Source organism: Magnusiomyces paraingens (genome assembly GCF_902498895.1).
Source record: "Magnusiomyces paraingens strain CBS 517.90 genome assembly, contig: contig1, whole genome shotgun sequence".
Classification (NCBI taxonomy): Eukaryota; Fungi; Ascomycota; class Dipodascomycetes; order Dipodascales; family Dipodascaceae; genus Magnusiomyces; species Magnusiomyces paraingens.
In genome coordinates, this window is record NW_022474067.1 from 225,694 (window position 1) to 243,981 (window position 18,288).

At 37.5% G+C, this 18,288-nt stretch overlaps 7 protein-coding genes across 7 annotated transcripts; 2 read left to right on the forward strand and 5 right to left on the reverse strand.

Moving 5' to 3' along the window:
• Window positions 1-1,183: 1,183 nt before the first annotated feature.
• On the forward strand, window positions 1,184-1,684 carry SAPINGB_P000084 (40S ribosomal protein eS17; the record flags this gene model as incomplete). Its single annotated transcript, XM_031994808.1, has 2 exons — window positions 1,184-1,186; window positions 1,274-1,684. The coding sequence occupies 2 exons, from the start codon at window positions 1,184-1,186 to the stop codon at window positions 1,682-1,684; spliced, it is 414 nt and encodes a 137-aa protein (XP_031850699.1).
• A 169-nt stretch (window positions 1,685-1,853) lies between these two features.
• On the reverse strand, window positions 1,854-3,863 carry SAPINGB_P000085 (uncharacterized protein; the record flags this gene model as incomplete). The annotated part of the gene is made up of 1 exon (XM_031994809.1): window positions 1,854-3,863. One exon carries the CDS (start codon window positions 3,861-3,863, stop codon window positions 1,854-1,856), a length of 2,010 nt encoding a protein of 669 aa, XP_031850700.1.
• A 1,461-nt stretch (window positions 3,864-5,324) lies between these two features.
• On the reverse strand, window positions 5,325-7,423 carry SAPINGB_P000086 (uncharacterized protein; the record flags this gene model as incomplete). Its single annotated transcript, XM_031994810.1, has 4 exons — window positions 5,325-5,925; window positions 5,984-6,536; window positions 6,592-7,303; window positions 7,400-7,423. The coding sequence occupies 4 exons, from the start codon at window positions 7,421-7,423 to the stop codon at window positions 5,325-5,327; spliced, it is 1,890 nt and encodes a 629-aa protein (XP_031850701.1).
• Window positions 7,424-7,810: 387 nt separating this feature from the next.
• SAPINGB_P000087 (uncharacterized protein) lies at window positions 7,811-9,053 on the reverse strand (the record flags this gene model as incomplete). Its single annotated transcript, XM_031994811.1, has 2 exons — window positions 7,811-8,242; window positions 8,343-9,053. 2 exons carry the CDS (start codon window positions 9,051-9,053, stop codon window positions 7,811-7,813), a joined length of 1,143 nt encoding a protein of 380 aa, XP_031850702.1.
• Window positions 9,054-10,795: 1,742 nt separating this feature from the next.
• On the forward strand, window positions 10,796-12,343 carry SAPINGB_P000088 (uncharacterized protein; the record flags this gene model as incomplete). Its single annotated transcript, XM_031994812.1, has 1 exon — window positions 10,796-12,343. The coding sequence occupies one exon, from the start codon at window positions 10,796-10,798 to the stop codon at window positions 12,341-12,343; it is 1,548 nt and encodes a 515-aa protein (XP_031850703.1).
• Window positions 12,344-13,441: 1,098 nt separating this feature from the next.
• SAPINGB_P000089 (uncharacterized protein) lies at window positions 13,442-14,349 on the reverse strand (the record flags this gene model as incomplete). The annotated part of the gene is made up of 2 exons (XM_031994813.1): window positions 13,442-13,478; window positions 13,532-14,349. The coding sequence occupies 2 exons, from the start codon at window positions 14,347-14,349 to the stop codon at window positions 13,442-13,444; spliced, it is 855 nt and encodes a 284-aa protein (XP_031850704.1).
• Window positions 14,350-14,742: 393 nt separating this feature from the next.
• Window positions 14,743-16,578, reverse strand: SAPINGB_P000090 (uncharacterized protein; the record flags this gene model as incomplete). Its single annotated transcript, XM_031994814.1, has 1 exon — window positions 14,743-16,578. One exon carries the CDS (start codon window positions 16,576-16,578, stop codon window positions 14,743-14,745), a length of 1,836 nt encoding a protein of 611 aa, XP_031850705.1.
• Window positions 16,579-18,288: the final 1,710 nt, after the last annotated feature.

Below are 18,288 nucleotides of genomic sequence, written 5' to 3' on the forward strand. Positions count from 1 at the left end.
TGGTTTGTGGTTTCCAGAAGACTTTCCTTGAGAAAAACACAACACGCAGAGGTCATAGTCTGGACACTCTGCGCACCGGATCCGCACCAGGTTGGTGCAGTCGCACGAACACGCGTCGCAGTGAAACCTAGTCAAGAAAAAGAAAAAAAAAACACGGGGAGGTTAGTAAGATTTCACATACGGCTGATGTAAGCGTCCATCCAAAAAAATAAAAACAAGACCCGCAATCCGCCAAAGCTGCCACTACTGCCGTACGCGCCTCTACAATTTTCAGGAACAAAATTACTACTAGACGAACCAAACACATACTTTGCTCAGCAGCCTTCACTAGTTGACTATTGGGCGTAGGTGGACGGGTGTTGTTGTTGTTGTTGTTGTTGTTGTTGTTGTTGTTGCTGTTGCGGGTCTCTAGTCATGGAAGTGTATTATATATATATATTGAAATTATCATACTTTGGACCTGAAGACATGTTTTGCTGTCACACAGCCTGTGTGTGTGTGTGTGTGTGTGTGTGTGAGGGGTTAGGCGTGGCCTATACAACAGCGTAGTGTATTGTTGGAGCTGCGAAAAAGGTAGGTTGAAAAAAAAAAAAAAAATAAATAAATTATAAAAAAAAACAGACGTGTAAGATTGAAAATAAACACGTCTGTTAAGCTGAGAAAAATAGAATAGTAAGAAGAAAAGACCGCCGTGGTTCTTATTGCCGGGTGGTTCTGCAGTGAAGTCGTCGGGTTCGCCACCTGAACGGTTTGTTGTTTGGGCTGTTTTGTTTTTTTGTTGACGGCGGACGGGATGGGATTTTTTTTGATGATGGGATTTTTTGGGTATCGCTGAAGTTGCCCTAAAGAAGGCGCGTACTACTAAGCATAAGTTATAAGTCATATTACCTATATCACATGATAATTACTTTTAATTAGACTCACTCAAAAATTTTTTTTTATCACAGTAAATCTTAGAATGAACATATTTACCATACCACCTTCCATATTAAGCAATAAACCCTAGTTTTTTAAAAACCCTAACGCTGCTACAACCTTCCATGTTACACACTCTGCCCGGCTCTCTGTGTAAATTTTTTTTTTTTTTCTCACTCGCGGCCGTCCTCCCCAAACCTCCCCTTTTTTCGTTGTCGCCAGTTACTCTCTTTCCACCGAAACTCTAGAAGAATACACACAAGGCAAAATGGTATGTTTGGTACAGCCATCATGATACCCTTTAATATGATCCAACCTCCATTTCTCTCTATGAACATATCTAACTCATCTAATGTAGGGTCGCGTTAGAACTAAGACTGTCAAGCGTGCTGCTAAGCAGATGATTGAGGGTTACTACCCCAAGCTCACTCTCGACTTTGAGACCAACAAGCGTCTCGCTGACGAGATTGCCTACATCCCCTCCAAGCGTCTTCGCAACAAGATTGCTGGTTTCACCACACACTTGATGAAGCGCATTCAGAAGGGCCCTGTCCGTGGTATTTCCTTCAAGCTCCAGGAGGAGGAGAGAGAGAGACGTGACCAGTACGTTCCTGACGTTTCTGCCCTCGACCTTTCCCACACTGATGGCGCTCTCAACGTTGACAAGGACACTGCCGACCTTCTTAAGTCTCTCGGCCTTAAGCTCCCTCTTAACGTTCAGCACGTTTCTGCTCAGGCTCCTGAGCGACGATTCCGCAAGAGAAACTAAATGGATTCGCTTCCATTCTGAAATAATTAAACAAAAAGTACCTTTGGAATGAATTTATGAAACAAACAAAAAAAAAAGAGAAAAATTATTAAAGTCCTTTTCCCTTGTAAATATACCTACCATTGTAAAGTTATTCTATGCATGTCTTTTTTTTTTCTACTTCTTATCTTCATAATGTACCAAAAATCCTCTTGGAAATGTCAGCATTTTCCTTGACAGCATCATTATGCCTCTTGCAGATTTCCATCTTTTGTTGTGCACACGTTACCCTCATCTGCGTCTTGTAGTAACCTCGCACCACGTCCATGGTCTTGCGTCCAACACGATACTTGGTCGTGCTAGTGCTGTAGTACTTGTATGGATCTCGATCTGCCAACTTTTCCATTCCAATATTTACACCCTCTGTTTCTGTTTCTTCTTCATTATCTTCATTATCATCATCATCAATAATGTCTTCGTAGCATGCAAGTACCTTCACCACCGCATTCAACAAATCTCCATATTCTCCATAGTACCGCCGGTTCCATTGCTTAATGTCTGTTTGAGTCACTCGCTCTGAGGGATACAACAAACTCAGCGACCGTCTTTGCAAAGTTTTGGATAACGACCCTCCCACTGACGCTCCAGCTCCCATTGATGTTTCGGACAATGTTGCTGCTGCAACTGACGTCGACGTCGACGCAGATGCTGCCGATGCAGATGCAGATGCAGATGAAGTTGCAGTTGCTGATGCCGATGCCGATGCCGATGCCGATGCTGCCACTGCCACTGCCACCGCTGCTGCTGCTGTTGCTGCTGCTGTTGCTGCTGCTTCCCAAGCTCCACTGTTGCCCTTCGGTCGTAGCTTGGGAACCTGTTTGTTGAGACGCCATGCGTTAAACGTTTCCTTTTCGCGTTTGTTGAACTTGGTCTGGGCAACTATCCAAGATACCTTAAACAGTCGGTTTTCAAATAGTGGCTGCAACTCGTGATGTGTGTTGGCATCTGAAATGGCTTCTAGCTTACACACTTGACTGCTTGTGATTTTCTGCAAATACTTGCTAAACGCTAAAATCCGCATATTCAGCTCTTCCATCGATGCAATCTCGGTGGAGCCATCAAGAAGATACGCCTCAATACCGCCTTCTTCAGCATTCAATGCGGTCGTTCGAGTACCAAACCCAGACGGTTTAAACGGGACTGGTGGGAAATCAAAGTCTCGTTTAACATGTTTCTGTTTTTGAGGCAATTCAAAACCTCCAAACTGGCTAGGATCAGGATACCCACTAGTACCCCCCTGCACCGGGAAAAACTTGGACAGTGGCTCCACTGTATCCTCTTTCTTTCCAGATGTAACGTGCACACCTTTTCCCCAAAGATTTTCCTGCGTCAGTTCAGACTCGCTCGTCGTGGTGTTGGATGACTCTCCCATGTTGTCTGACATGGTGCTATTTGCGTCTGAGCTCGAATCACTTAGTGCAGGGTGCACTGCAAGTGGTCGCCGCTGATATGACTGTGAAAATGACGGGAGTGGCTTGGGATTCCCAATCGCACCAAAATTGGCAAAGTTCCCCGGTTGATTTTGAAAATTTGCACCTGTAAGCAATTGCCATGATCGCAACTGTGGTGCTTTTGGCTTGATAAACTTCTGTTGTTGAGGCTGCTCTGCATTTTTCTTGGTCATGCTCTTGAATACCCGTCGACCCTGGTTTACCTGCTCATACCCATCGTCCTTACTTACCTCAGATTTCTTGTAAACTGGGTTACTTGCCATATCGTAACCCACATTTTTTTCTTGATCATCCTCAGAAGAGTCAGAATCTTCTAACTCCGATAATGTTGGACCTGCATAGTTTTGGTAATAATGATCAATTTCCAGTTCTGAATCTTCTTCTTTTTCTTTTTTTTCTTCTTTTCGTTTCTCGGATTCCCTACTTTTTTGATACATCATTTGACTTTTGCCCTTATCTTGCTTTACACTTCTTTTGCGTTGTAACTCCACCCCATGTTGCGTTTTGGACTGATATTGCTGCTGATGATATTGGCTCGTTGAATTTCGTGTTCTTTTTCGGGATACAGTCTCGTTAATCGTGTTTTCTGCGGAAATGCGGGGACGATCACCAGGTTCATAATCATGGCCCGTCTCGCTGTCGCTGTGGTTTTCGTTGTCATCTTTATCTTTCTCAGCTTTAGAATCCATTGGAGACCTAAACACCGATGGTGGATATTTTTCATCCTCGTCGCTGTACAAGTCCGCTTGATACACGGCGTCGGTGTTGGTGCTGACTTTCTTTGAATGCCGATTTTTACTCGGTTTTTTGGTTTCATGTAATCTGTGGGTGCTTTCTTTTTCATCACAAGAATGACAAGAGATGTCATTGTCCATTGTTTGGAACAAAGAAAGTGAAGAGAAAAGGAGGGAGGAAAAAAAATTCCAGATGAGAATTCAAGTCTGATACTAGTTTAGGGGAGGCTTTTATAATAATGAAAAGGATAAGTGGAAAGAAAGTATGGATTTAAAAGGGAAAACGATAATATTAGGAGGATGAATTAAACCTAGAATCATTACTTTTTTTAGCTGGAGGGGGAAAAAATGATTAAGAAAAAAAAAGAGTATGATAAGAGGTTTTTAAAGATTTATATGTAAAAAATATCATGGATATGTTTGAAGGGTGGATTTGAGTGTGGGGGCAATATTCAAAATCAAATTTACTTACATACAGAGAGAGAAAAAAAAAAAAGGTTATCGTGAGAGTTTGATATTTTGATGACGATGATGTTTAAGAAAAGAGAAAACCAAGAGAAAAAAAATGAGAGAAAAAAAAAGAGGAAAAAAAAAAGTGAGGAAGAGAAAGAGTGAGAATAATAGGGGGAAATAAAAAAAAATTTATAAAGTGTGTCTCAAATAAAAAAAAAATTAAACAAACTTTAATTGAAAAATACCTTCTTCTTTGAAATTAAACCAGGTATTAAGGGGGAAAAAAAAACTTGCTTAAAATATTTGAGATCAAAACAAAGTTGATTGGCAGATTTTTCATTGATCTGACCAAAAATAAACACTTAAAATGTAAAGCAATGTCATTAGATAACCCTGATATCAATTTTGAATACCAGATATATTTGCAAACTGAATTACAAGTTTTCTGGTTCCAATTTAAGAAACGAAAAAAATTGATGACTGATTCACTGTCAATATTCGTCATTAACTTTAAGTAGAAACATTATTCAGTATCGGAAGTTATAAACAAATAGAATATTATTTGTTAATTCTGTTATTTTTTTCAAAATTAAAAATGAAAAAATATTTTACAAGATCTTGTAGTAAAATAGTGGCAGTTTTTTTTATCTATTTCTTCTTCTTATAAACCTAAATTCCTAACTGGGAATTCATGTGATGATGGACTATCTAACTTATTGGACCTACTAAATGAAAAGTTTAAAAAGTAAACGATTTAAATATTTGATCACCATTTTTATTAAAAAAAAACAAATGTGATTGAGAGTTATAAAAATAAAAAATAAAAAAAAAGCATAAGTCAATATTCAAAATAATTCTCATTGAATTTGGGAGTAATGATAGAGTGTTATGCAAGTAACTTCTCCTAGTATATTTTATTTATTAACATTTGAATTTATAAAAAGCAAAGCTATATAAAGGACGTTACATAAAATTTAAAAGATTTTCTGGTTCTAACAAGCCTTCATCTTTTTCCAACGCAGGTTTTGAGATTGAAAAATCATTGTTATCAGTACTTCCTACTATTTCCTGGTTCAACTTTTCCGACGTTTCAACACTTTTCATATTTCCTTCAACATCTTTTTCATTGTTTGGTTCGTTTGTAGTTGCAACATTCCCTCCACTTTGTCCCTCCAAAATTGCTTCTACAGTTTTTCCCGCAGAATCTGGTTTAGAATTTACCATGCTGGGTCCGCAATTAGAAACAATAATAGAACCTTCAAAAGATGTAAGCAAAGATTCCTGGTTTATAGTGATATTATTGCTATTTTGGGGTTCCGCAGAACAAATCTTATTATCCTCTTTAGACGCACCATTGGATTCTGTAGAAACCACATTTTCACTATTTTCAATATCTTTGGAACTCTTTGATGGTTGAGTAAAATCTTCAAGTGCGTGGACCATCTCCGAAGCCTTATTTCCGAACCGCGAAAGACTTCCCTTAAGTTCCTTTTCTTGAGCCATAAGCTCATTTGCTTTGCCATCAACTATGTCGTCTAAAGTTTTGACCAATTGGGCCTTTTTTCTAAATTGAATTAGCGTTTATAGCCTTTTTTTTTTCTTTGGTATAAAATTTCACTCACCTACGGAATGCAATAACTTTTTGCAAAAGCTTAGAAACTCGCTCAACTAGAATTTCACCTTGTGCCTCCCATTCATCAACTGTCATGCTTGCATACTTTGCTTCCACGTTAAGTTTATACCCAGAATCATTATTTGAGGCTTCAATTTCTTTGGCTTCAACTTCCTTGGCTCCAAGTGTTTTAGGTACATTCACTGTGTTCTCATGGTTATAGGTGTTATCATTGCCTTTTTGGTAATAAGAGTCATAGTATGTTGACATGGGGTATGGGGAAAGCGTTTCAAGCTCTCTCATAAGTCCTGCAAGACGGTTTCCATATTGCATGCTAGGTATACCTCTTGCAAAATCTGATATTGACGTAATGCCGCTAGTGTTCCCAGTACTAGTTCCAGGCCTTCCAATTTTCAAAACACTAGAAAAAGAATTATTTTCAAAGGTTGAGTCATCTGGATCACTCTCATTATTATTAGATTTTTGAACAGAAGCTTTAAACTTTTTACTTGTTAGTCTATCATTAAATCGTTCAGGTGCCCTTTTCGTCATGTTGTTAGTAGCTTGATCCATTTGTTAGCTTTTAATCTTTTGAATTAGCACTTTTTTTTCTCATACCTTGTCCAAACCCATAAAATGATGAAACAGCCTTTAACCTATTTTCCGGATTGACAAATTTAGAAAATGGTCCATTTTGATCTCGCTTGCTCATTGGACCATGGCTTGTGCTAGATCTTCCAGATACTGGCGTTCCTGGAAGAGATAAAGGGTCTGAAATATCAGGAGTATTTAAACGGCTATTCTGCCCATAATAGTACTTGTAGTAAAATGAGTTTGGATCAATTGCTTTGACATTGCCAGAAGTACCATTGTGATATTTAGGTGTGCTAGACAGGGCTTTCAAGTTATCACCATCGATTTCCTTTTCGGAACCATCCAGCCCTCGAGATAAGTAACTCTTATTTTTATAAGGCCCCTGCAACAACTTTTCTTTAAAAACAGACATCCCCAAAACTGTAGTTCTGGAATCTCCTTTTAAATTAATTTCCCGGCTATTTTCACTGTCTTCTTCGTTATTGTCTTCCTGATTTTCCAAAAAGAAATATGATAAGTCTTCTGGAGAATCGTTGGTTATGTCATGTGAATCATCTTCCTCGTCTTCTTCGATTGAAGGCTCCTGTTCCGTCACTACTTTTTTAAGATTTCGCAAAATATCACGAATGTTTCCCGACGATTGATTCAAATCATTCTGACAACCTAAAGAATTGCTAATATTATTTTCTATGCTAATGCTACTTTCATCTTCTGAAAGATTTTCTTCTTTGATGGTCTAAAAAAAAAATGTGTTAATCTGATGAATAATTTAACATGATTTTCATGAAGCTGTTTTGGAAGCAATTGCACAGCTTGTCCTTTGATGGTATACCACCTGACTGAATGATTCGTTCATATGTAATTATTTGAATGAAAAGTTTCTTTTCTTGAAAGATTGTCAAAAGATTTTAATAAATTGATGGTAATTATTAAGAGAGAAGTTTTTTTTTTTTTTACTTGTTAAAATTTCAATCAGCTTGGCCCATTTTTTTTTTTAGTTTAGCCAGCGATAAGAGCAGTAGCACATGTTCCAGGAATATCAATATTTGAATATCACATGATTTAAACAGTTTAGCATGACCACGACTTCTTAAATTTAGAAGGTCCTACAAATTTCATATCGTTAACAAAGTCAATAGAGGTAAAGTTGAAATGAATAATAAAAATCTATGTATTAAGGGTTAAAGGGTGAAAAAAATGCCAAAAAAAGAATGAGAAAAACACCAGTTGTGCTTATTTCTTATTAAGCGTAAAGAAGATACTTAAGGATATCGTTCAGAGTGACAACGCCTTGCAGCCTTCCATGGTCATCGACAACGAAAAGTCTATGAAGCCTCGATCGACGGACCGTGTCCATAATAGTATCAAGTCTGTCTTCAAAAGTACAGGTATACACTCCTTCAAAGTCTTCAGGCCGGCGCATGAGAGCTTCACCGACCGAAAGACTTAGGTCTGTGTAAATTCCACCTTTAATGAGACTCAGCACATCAACAGCCTCATAAATGTTGACAAGCTTATCATTTTCATCAACAATTGGAATACTGGAAACACCACGTTTAACCAGCAGATGGATAACCTGGATGACAGGGGTAGTCATGACGGCACGCTCAATATCGCCAGTAGTAGCTATATTTAAGTACTTGAGCGGCTTCATAAGCATTCTAGTTTCTTTACACTAAAAAAAATAAGGAAAAAACAAGGTTAGAGTTAAGACAAAAAAAAAACATGGCAATTTTGTTGAGGTTTTTTTTTTTTTTTTTTGAGATATCACATACGTTTAAAGCGACGAATTTCAAGATACGATATTGTGTCAAAACGCTGACAACAACCTCACGGCCAGTTTCCTCATCAACATCAATGAGAGGGATTCTTCGAGCCTTACTTTGTGTCATTTTAATGCAAGCTTCGTAAAGTGACTTGAAAGGGTAGATGGAGATTGTTTCAATGGGCTCAGTACCAAGAGCCTTTTCGACATCGCGAAGGCCATTGAGGGTGAGATCTTCAATCTTGTCCATTTTGTCAGGGTTCTGAAAGTAGTATTGGATCACATTGATGTAATCTGTGGCAGTCAAAAGACCTGCAAAGCGTGAAGTTTTCGAGTTCCAAAGTGGGGCAGAGACGATGCCGTTTTGGAGGAGAATTGTGAGAGACTTTTTGACAAGTAGGGATGTGTCAAGAACAACAAGACGGAAACTGACTGGCAAAACGTCGTAGGAAGTTTTTGATTTAAGAAAGTTTTGAATTGCCTTAAGACCTTTGCGTTGCTCTGCGTCTATGAGTGCATCTGTGGAGCTCAATGTGTTTGGGGTAGTAGAAGACGTCGAAGGGCTTGCAGCATTTGAAGAGTCTATGGTATTATTATTGTTGTTGCTATCAGTTGGATGAAGATCTTGTTGTAACGATGGGCTTGTAGATTGCTGTGGCGTCGACGAGGGTTGTGAAGAAGACGACTGAAGAGGTCCAGCCTCTGCCATTTCGTGGTCCATTTTGTGGTATTATTTAGAAACTATGATCAAAGGTGTTTTGAAAAAAAAAAAAAAAAAAAAAAAGATTAAGGCTGCAGGGGCCTTTGGGATGGAAATCCAATGATGAAACTTTAGAAAGGAGAACTCTCAATGATAGCGGGTCAAAAAAAAGTCGAGAGAATTAATTAAGGAGGGATGCGTTTTACGCAGTCAAATTTTAATCTCACAGTTAATAATGAGAAAAAAAAGTTATAAGATTAGATTTAATATGGCTGAAATATCGGTATTATATATATATGATTGACAAATAAAAACAGATCTGAACCAGTGGTATAATGAAGATGACTAAAAGGAGACTATGGATAGGATCCTTGATGGAAAAGGATGATGAAAGTTCAATAGAATGTTTGCGAGTGGTGGTGGTGGTGGTGGTGGTTGTGATAATTGTAAAAGTGTAGAAGAAAGAAAAAAATTCCAAGAGAGAAAGGCTGCTGTGAAGGCCAACAGAGAAATTCAAACAAATTGGGTCTTTTTGGTGTTAAAAATTAAGCAGCAGCAGCAGCAGTAGTAGCAACATATTTATGACAACGATTGGGTGGAGGCGGCAGAGTTGTTGTTTTTAGGTGGTGGTGGTGGTAGTGGTGGTAGTGGTGGTAGTGGCAACTGTATGTGGACGAGGAGGAGAAAAAAAAAAACCACCAGTACATAAAAATAAAAATAATTTATTACATAATTGTTACTAATAAATTATAAAGAGGTTACAATTAAGAATTACATTTTTAAAATTATAACATTTTTGTTACACTTTAAGTGGCACAAGTTATAGCTAACTACCTATAACTAAGCGCCAATAGCCTCTCCACACGTCACTGCCTTTTTTTTTTAATTTAGTCCTTAGATCTACAAAAAAAAAATATATATATATATATATATATCACCACGTAACTGAAAAAAAAACAAGTATTTCTTATTGATAATATCAATTAAAGTTAAACGAAAAATGATATATTTTTGTGTAGATATCTTATGGTAAAAATAAATATCATTAGTTTTATCAGTTGTTGTAATTCCCGCCACTCTTTTTTCAAGACGGAATTCCCCTTTGTAGAATAAAAAAAAAAAATCTGTGAATCCACATCATTGCGGGTTTCACGCTTTAACAGAATCAGGAAATAAGACAGATTTGACTTTTGGCCACATCATCATTGATGATGACAAAGGCTTAGAATTGAGATTTTCCCTCAATGATGATATCTAAATCATATACAGATTTTTTTTTTTTTTTTCAAATTGTCAATTAGTCAAAATTACTTATTGAAATTATATGAAATGAAATTGGTCTACCGTTTATTAACAACAGGCTTCATAAAAAATTTTCTTCTTTATTTTATTTTATTTTATTTTTATTTTTTTATTTTTTTATTTTAATTTTAATTTGGTTGCAATTTCTCAGTACCAAGGTAGTAAGTAGACCGTAGCAGTCGTAACTATGCTTAAGCTCAGACTAGTAGATAGAATAGTAAAAATAGGTTAGTCTTGGTGGTGGTGCTTTGAGTACATACATGACAAATACTCACAGCTGTCATTTTGGACTCCCGCCACCACCATTAGTAACCCCCCTTTCTTAAATATAGCCTTCTTTCCCTTCTCTTCTTTCTTTCCTTCTTTCCTCTTTTTTTTTTTTTTTAATATTTTTCAACTTTATATTTTTTTTTTTTTTTTCAATCCAACCACATTATAACATAGAAAACCCGTTGAAAAAAATGAAGTTTTCGACCCTTTTCTTTTCGGCACTTGCGTCGGCCGCATTTGCTTCCGACGTTGTTGATCTGTCTTCCTCTGCCGACGAATTCAACAAGTTTATCAAATCTAAGCCAATTGTCCTTGCAAAGTTCTTTGCTCCCTGGTGTGGCCACTGCAAAAAACTCGCTCCTGAGTATGAGACTGCTGCCACCGCTCTCAAGTCTAAGGATATTGCTCTCGCCGAAATTGACTGCACCGTCAATAAGGATCTCTGCTCCTCGTTTAAGATCCAGGGATACCCAACTCTTCTCATCTTTAGAGGTCTCGACGAACAAAACCCCTACAATGGTGGTAGAACCTCCAAGGATATCGTCAATTACATGGAGCGTGAGCTGCTTCCTGCCTGGACCAATGTTAAGGCCGACAATGTTGACAAATTCCTTGATGGTGAAGACGAAGTTTCCATCCTTGGTCTTTTTGAGCCTAGCGACAAGAAGTCCAACTCTTCTCTCTCTGCCATTGCCAGACAAATGCATCATCAATTCTCTATTGGTCTTTCCTCTGATAAGGCCGTCTTTGACAAGTTTGAAATTGAAACTCTCCCAGCTGTTATCCTTAACCTCAAGACTGCTGACGAGACTATTGTTTTGAGCGATGATACCGATCCCAAGTTCTCTCTGGACCCTGAATACATTCTCGGCAAGGCTCTTTCTGCCCAGATTGTCCCTGCTGGTGAAATCTCTCCTGAGACTTTCCGTGGTTACATGGCTTCAGGTCTTCCTCTTGCTTATTACTTTTACAATGAAGAAGCCGACAGAGATGCCATTCGCAACGAGATTCTTGAGCTTGCCAAGGAGGTCAAGGCCGACCTTAACATTGGTTTCATTGATGCTAAGGCCTTTGGTGCCCACGCTCCTAACCTTAACCTGAACGACAAGGAGTTCCCCGCTTTTGCCATCCACGACATGAAGGGCAACTACAAGTACCCCATCCTTCCTCAGGATAAGGTCCCCACCCCTGATGAGATTATCAAGCACGTTCGTGAGTTTGTCGCCGGCAAGCTTACTCCCAATGTCAAGAGTGAGCCTATCCCCAAGAAGCAGGATGGTCCCGTTCATGTTGTTGTTGGCAAGTCCTTCAAGGACGATGTTCTTGATAACGACAAGGATGTTCTCGTTGAGTTTTATGCACCCTGGTGCGGTCACTGCAAGAACCTTGCCCCTACTTACGAGGAGCTCGCTTCTCTTTATGCCAACGATGCTACTGCCTCTGGAAAGGTTCGCGTTGCCAAGATTGACCACACTGCCAACGAGATCGCCGGCCTTGAGATCCAGGGCTACCCTACCCTTATCCTTTACCCTGCTGGTAAGAAGGACTCTCCTATCCGTTACGAGTCTGGTTCTCGTACCCTTGACGATCTGAGCGCTTTTATCCGCGACAAGGGTACCCACGGTGTTGACAGCTCTGTCCTTAAGAAGGCTAGCAAGATCAAGACTAAGAAGAGCAAGAAGTCTAAGCGCTCTAAGAAGGCCAAGAAGGCTAAGAAGGTTGGAGGCGACGAGTTGTAAACAGTTGAAAGAGGGAAAAAAAAAATTTATTGTTGTTTCCGTTTTACTCAAAGTTTGAATTATCTTCCTTTTTTTGTACATTAAAAAATAAATCCTTTTTATATTAAACCTGGATTGTAGTAAGGTGAAAGTAATCATTATGAATCAACATTTTAATTCTTTTCTTGGTCTAAGTACAACTCTTTGTTATTGTAAACAGTGTCGTTTGAAGGTCTTGGTCTTGGTCTTGCCTTTTTTCCTCATTTTGAAGTTCTGTCCGAGTCCCGGTTTCATTAAGGTATGCGATCTGCCAGTACCACCACACCAAAAGGAATTACCACTAACATTTAAATTGTTCAATAACATTTTTTAAAAAAAAAAAAAAAAAAAATACTTTATAAAGTATTTATTTTTGAAAAAAAGAAACCTGCGTTTATTTTTTTTTTTGTATTATTTAAAAACTTGCTAATACCGATCTCACATCTTTCTTACTAAAATAGCATTATAACAAAGACAATATCTCTTGTTTTTTTTTTCAGTCAAGATATGCTTATGTAAATTCAATTGATATTTTGTTAAATTTCTATATTAAAATATGATACATTCTGTTAATATAAATACAATTTTTTTTTTTCTATTTCAAATTATTGACCATCCTATTTCAAAACTATTACTCTATTGTCTTGTAGTTCAATATTAGTTGGTAATGTTCTATTATTGTCTTGTTGGATAATGTAAGTATTTATAATTGGTTCATTCTGAGAATATTTGTAAAATAACAATGAAAAACTTGAGCTTAAGCAAGAATCAAAGTTCCATAAATGCTTACTTGGGATTAAAATGTGCTGTAAATCCTCATGAATTTTGATTGACATGGAATCATAAAAATGTTTTTTTGATTCAGTAGTATTGTCATATTGTAAGGTTCTTTCTCCTGTTGAGTTATTAACTGAATTTCCATCTGAATGAAATAATAAATTAAAAGCTCCCTTTTGAATATAACCAATTTTTTCTGTAATTATATTCATTTCATTAAAAGGAAAAGTTTGATTAATTTCTGTTATAATTTTATCATTGTTGAAAATTTTTCCTATTAAAAGTATCCGAAACAATGTAATATCAATAGTTGACTTGGAAACTATGAATTTCAAGATATCTTTCAAATATAAAATTAGTGGATATGCAATTAAATCCATGTTATCGGGAGACTCATAAATATTGTATTTGGCATCCGAAATAAATTCTTTAGGATTTAACTTTACAGTGTCCCCTGGAAAAAATTGTTGCTGTGCATGATTGAAAAGTTCAGCTAAAGTATTTCCCGATATCAAAGTGTCATTTAGAATAAGTTTTTCTTCATTTTCGTAAAGCAGTACAATGTTGGTTGAAGATGATTCAAAATCAATAATTAATGAATTTTTTAATTCCAATTTTTGAGTAGGATTGATATCATAATATCCCCTGTCAAATGCAAGTAAATCAGAAATCATTTCAGTTGACTCAATTTCGAGATTTGCCATCTCAAGAGCTTTTTTGACTAAACATCTTTGACAGTTGTTGAAATGGGCAGGTATAATTATTGTTAGTTTAGCTTGGTGTTCATTTAACTGACATCTTGCTAGACTAAACATTTGCTTGATAAATTCAGATACCAGTTGCTCTGGAGAAATCATGATTGTGTTTAAGTCATTTTTTAGAATGAATAAAATCTCATTAGATTCTTTAAATTCAACCAGCTCATTATTGCTAAAAATCTTTTGATAATCGCTGAGACCTTGCCCAATAAGTTTATCTAAATTAAACACAGTGTTGGACAAGTTTTCATCATAGCCGATTAGTGCTAATGTTCCAAGAACAAAGCCATCGTTGTTGTAAGCAATGCAGTTGGGGGTCTTGGTCTCGCCTATCTGATTCTTAAGTTCTATCCAAGTACCAGTATCGTTTCGGTACCCAATCTGCCAGTAGTCAATTCCAAAATAAATTACCACATGCAAATCTGGGTAGTTTCCAATTTGATCTTTATTCATTTATAAAATTTTATAAAAAAAAAAAAAAAGATTATGAATAAATGTGTGTGGGTATACAAAAAAAAAAAAAAAAATAGAAGAATGAAAAAAAAAGTACAAAACACCAGGGACTTTGTCCATATTTATTTAATATAATGCTCTAAATAAGAAATAACAATAAAAGATAAAATAATGAATGATATTTATTTTTGTTAAAAAATCAATAATTATTTATTGTTAAATTATTTTTTTTTCTTATCAAAGAAAACGTAACTGGTTTATTATTTATTGATATTTAACCCGTATTTTTTTTTTGACTTTAATCCTCTATATATTTTAATAAAAATTTGGCTTAAAAAATAAAAAACATGATAGTAAAATAAATGAGTCAGGTATGATTTATCAGCCCCATTCCTAAGCAGACGGTGGGGGCGGGGACATACTGTTGGCAATAGGTGGCGGTGGAGGCGAAGTTGCAAGTCCTCGAGAAATCGATGATGTTCCTTCTACCTCCTTACTTCGTTGTTCTTCCTCAGCAAAGTATGCTGCCAGATCGGCCTCCACCTGGGCCGCCGGGGCGCCCGCGCCGCCGTGGTGGTGCTTTTTCTTGCGTGCAAACGCACTTGGAGCAGGGGCCCCGCCAAGTCCAGGAAGTGCTGGTAGCGGCGGAGACTGAACTGTAGGTGCCACTGGTCCAGGAATTGGTGGTGAAGTGATAACAGGAACTTCTGACGGCACACCGGACGCATCGGCTGGCACAAAGAAATTGCCAACAGGCCCAGTCTCAGGGGTCGAAGCACCGTGCGCCGCAGAATCAAATAGCGTTCCACCAGGTGGTAATGTTGTAGGGACTTGTGGCACTCCCGTAGGATATCCAGAAGTATAGCCGTGCGAAGCAGTAGGGGCATATTGTCCACCTAGAGCCTCAGATTGGGGTGGTGGTGGCAGCTGTTTGTCAGTGCCAGCAGACAGACCAAGTGAGGTGACAGCAGGTAATCTGTGGAGCAGGCCGTATCCAACACCACAACCGAGAAGGCCTGAGCCACCCCACATGGTATTGGGTCGAATGCGTACCGGTCTGATAGTGTTATAGTCATGGTTGTAGACGTAAAGCTCGAGCTCAGTGTGAGAGTCGACGATTGAAGAAGCTTCATAACTTTCCGTAAGGGGTGGGCTTTCGTTTGATTCAGCTTCGGATGCTGCTCTATCAGACTCTTCAATGATTTGGTTGAGTTGGTTTTGTTGTTGCTTGCGGGTATTTACGTGGTTTAAAACAAGCTTCGAAACAACTCGACCAAGCAAGTCTTCACCACCTTGTTCAAGAAGACCACCTTCAGCACCCACAATGTAGTCTGAATGAGAAACTAGTCCAGCAGATTCTGCAGGTGAGTTTGGAGCCACATTAAGAACATGCCAAACGTGGTCGGCTACGGAAAGTGGTGTCCATTGCAACGACAAACCAATTCCGAGAGATTGGGTTTCAGATTCCGCATCAAGTGAAGCCTTTTCAGCTAGATTAGTGGTGGAGACTGCTGGAGTGCTTGGGACAGGGAGAATGACTGTTCGCCGGGTGTGGCCCTTGGAAGACCAAAGGTCCAAAGAGATGGAACGGCCTTTGCAGTTGGATATTTCTGCAACAAATGGGTCAATTGGGGCCAGCTCAGATTGAGGAGGGATGAGCTGAGGAATGATAAGAGAAGAAGAAAATGAGATTGATGAAGCGCGTCGGCCATGAGTCCGTGGATTAGTTGGTTGTGCTTGTGTAGGTTGCAATTGTTGATTTGGTAATTGTGACTGGTATGGGTTTTGAGAATTTGCAGTAGTTGGGTCAACACCCTGAGGGGGGTATTGAGGATATCCATTAGGGTCCTGGTTATTATAACCATAGTTGTCTTGGTTTGGGTATAAGCTCTGAGGCTTATATTGGGTGTTGTTATAATAGGGTGAAACTGGAGAAGCAGGTCCAGTGAAATCTGCAAAGTTATTGTAATTGTCTGAAATTCCCACAATTTCATGGCCATTAATTCCAACAATAAAATCAAACAAAGCTTCTATGCCAGCAGCACTTGCGGGGGAATTGGAGGCGACGTGAACGACGCGGAAGCCGTGGGTAGGGTCGCGTTGGGCTTGTTGGTGAGTTCCAGGATGAGGGTTTGTGTATCCATATTGAGTGGATTCGTAAGAACCACCAGCATTATTGATGATACCTTCTGCGGTACTTTTGACAAGCTGCTTCGCAAATGCAAACATTGGAGTCGAAGAGCTATTTGGGGAGAAGGTTAAGTGGTTGGAGTAAGAGGGGTCCTTGGGGTCAGATCAAAAAGTCAAACAAATCACGGAGGGAATTCAAGGGGTGGTGGGGCGGCTTAATGGGTGATGTGTCTGGAATCAACAAACAAACAAAAAAAAAAAAAAAAAAAAAAAATGGTGTAGTTACAAGTTGTAATGTTACAAGAAAAATATGTAATACATTAATGTAACTAAAATTGTAATAAAAATGAGGATTTGAAAAAAAAAAAAAAAATTATGTGCGACTGTTTTTTTCAGGTACCGGCTAAAAGACTTTTAAAATGACTTTTTGTAAATGCATTTCCCCCCTCCTCCTCTAAGGCTTTCTCTCAACATGGAAATGATGATTTCTTAATCAACCTGGAAAAAAAAGAAACTTTGTTAATATTGAGTTGGAATTTTTTTTGTAAAGAATTTTAATTATAATTAGAAGAGGATATCTATCGAATCTTTTTTACGACTTTTGTTGGTTTTAAAATTATTAATATTAATAAAAAATAAATAAAAATAAAAAAAATAAATAATAAATAAAAAATAATAATAATAATAAAAAACCACGCTATGAGATGTACCTACCTATCCAGCCACCATTAACTACCACTACCACCACCGCCACCACTATATTACTTTGTAATAGAGTGAGAAAGAGAAGGGAAGGGAGAGAGGGGAGAAAGGAAAAAAATATTTTTAAGGTGATTTCGTGACTAGTTTTTGATGGTGTCATTTTCAAATTGTTTCCGAACGAATGCATTGAGAAGTCTGCTTCAATATTAAAAAAAACGCGTTTTTTTTTTTTTTTATTTATTCATGGCGATTTTTTTTCCTTTCAGAAAATATAGTGCCTTTTTTTTTTTTTTTTTATAGATGCTGCTATAAATTCCTTCGGAGATCAGTTGGCCATATTTGATTACCTTGAATTTTGGCGTAAATGGATAAAAGAATGAATTAAAAAGAATTGATATGAAATTAAGAAAAAAAAAATTACTGTACTGAAACCTTTTGTACTTTTTCACGAAATACAAAAAATAAAAAAATAAATAAATAAATAAATAAATAAATAAAAGGCGGTTAAAGCAAAAATTAAAAATCATGAAGTTCAAGATAAACGTATATATATCAAAGAGATGGTTGATGTGCGCACTTACATTCCGAAAACAAAGGCAACATTCGCGAGGCGTTAATAAAGACATGCGCACATAGAAGAAGAAGAAGAAGAAGAAGAAAAAAAAACGAGTTGTAACTAGGAGGTATCTATCAAAATAGATCTTATTTCTAGTCTGCTTTCTCGAGGTACTTAAAGATATTACTCTATCTAATGATGGTGCGCAAATATACCTTGGGAAATTGGAATTAGGTCCTCCTTAATTAGTGAGTTCTCTGTGATGTTTTAAGCCTGTAAGGCAATGGTTTCTTGTCTCAAATCCAGTCTAGAAAGTCAGAGAGTAACAATTATTAGTCGCTACCTTTAAAGTCAAACAATTGTTTTATGGATTTGATGGGACTCGGTTATATAAAGCTTGTCAGAGTTTCTTGAAGGAATTTGATTTATTGATGGTTTTTTTTAAGTCTATATTAAGATTTTTCAAAGAAAAAAAAAAAAAAAAAAAAAACATGGGCCAAGGAACTGATAATGTTTTTGAGCCAAAGTCCTTTTTTTTTTTTTTTTTTTTT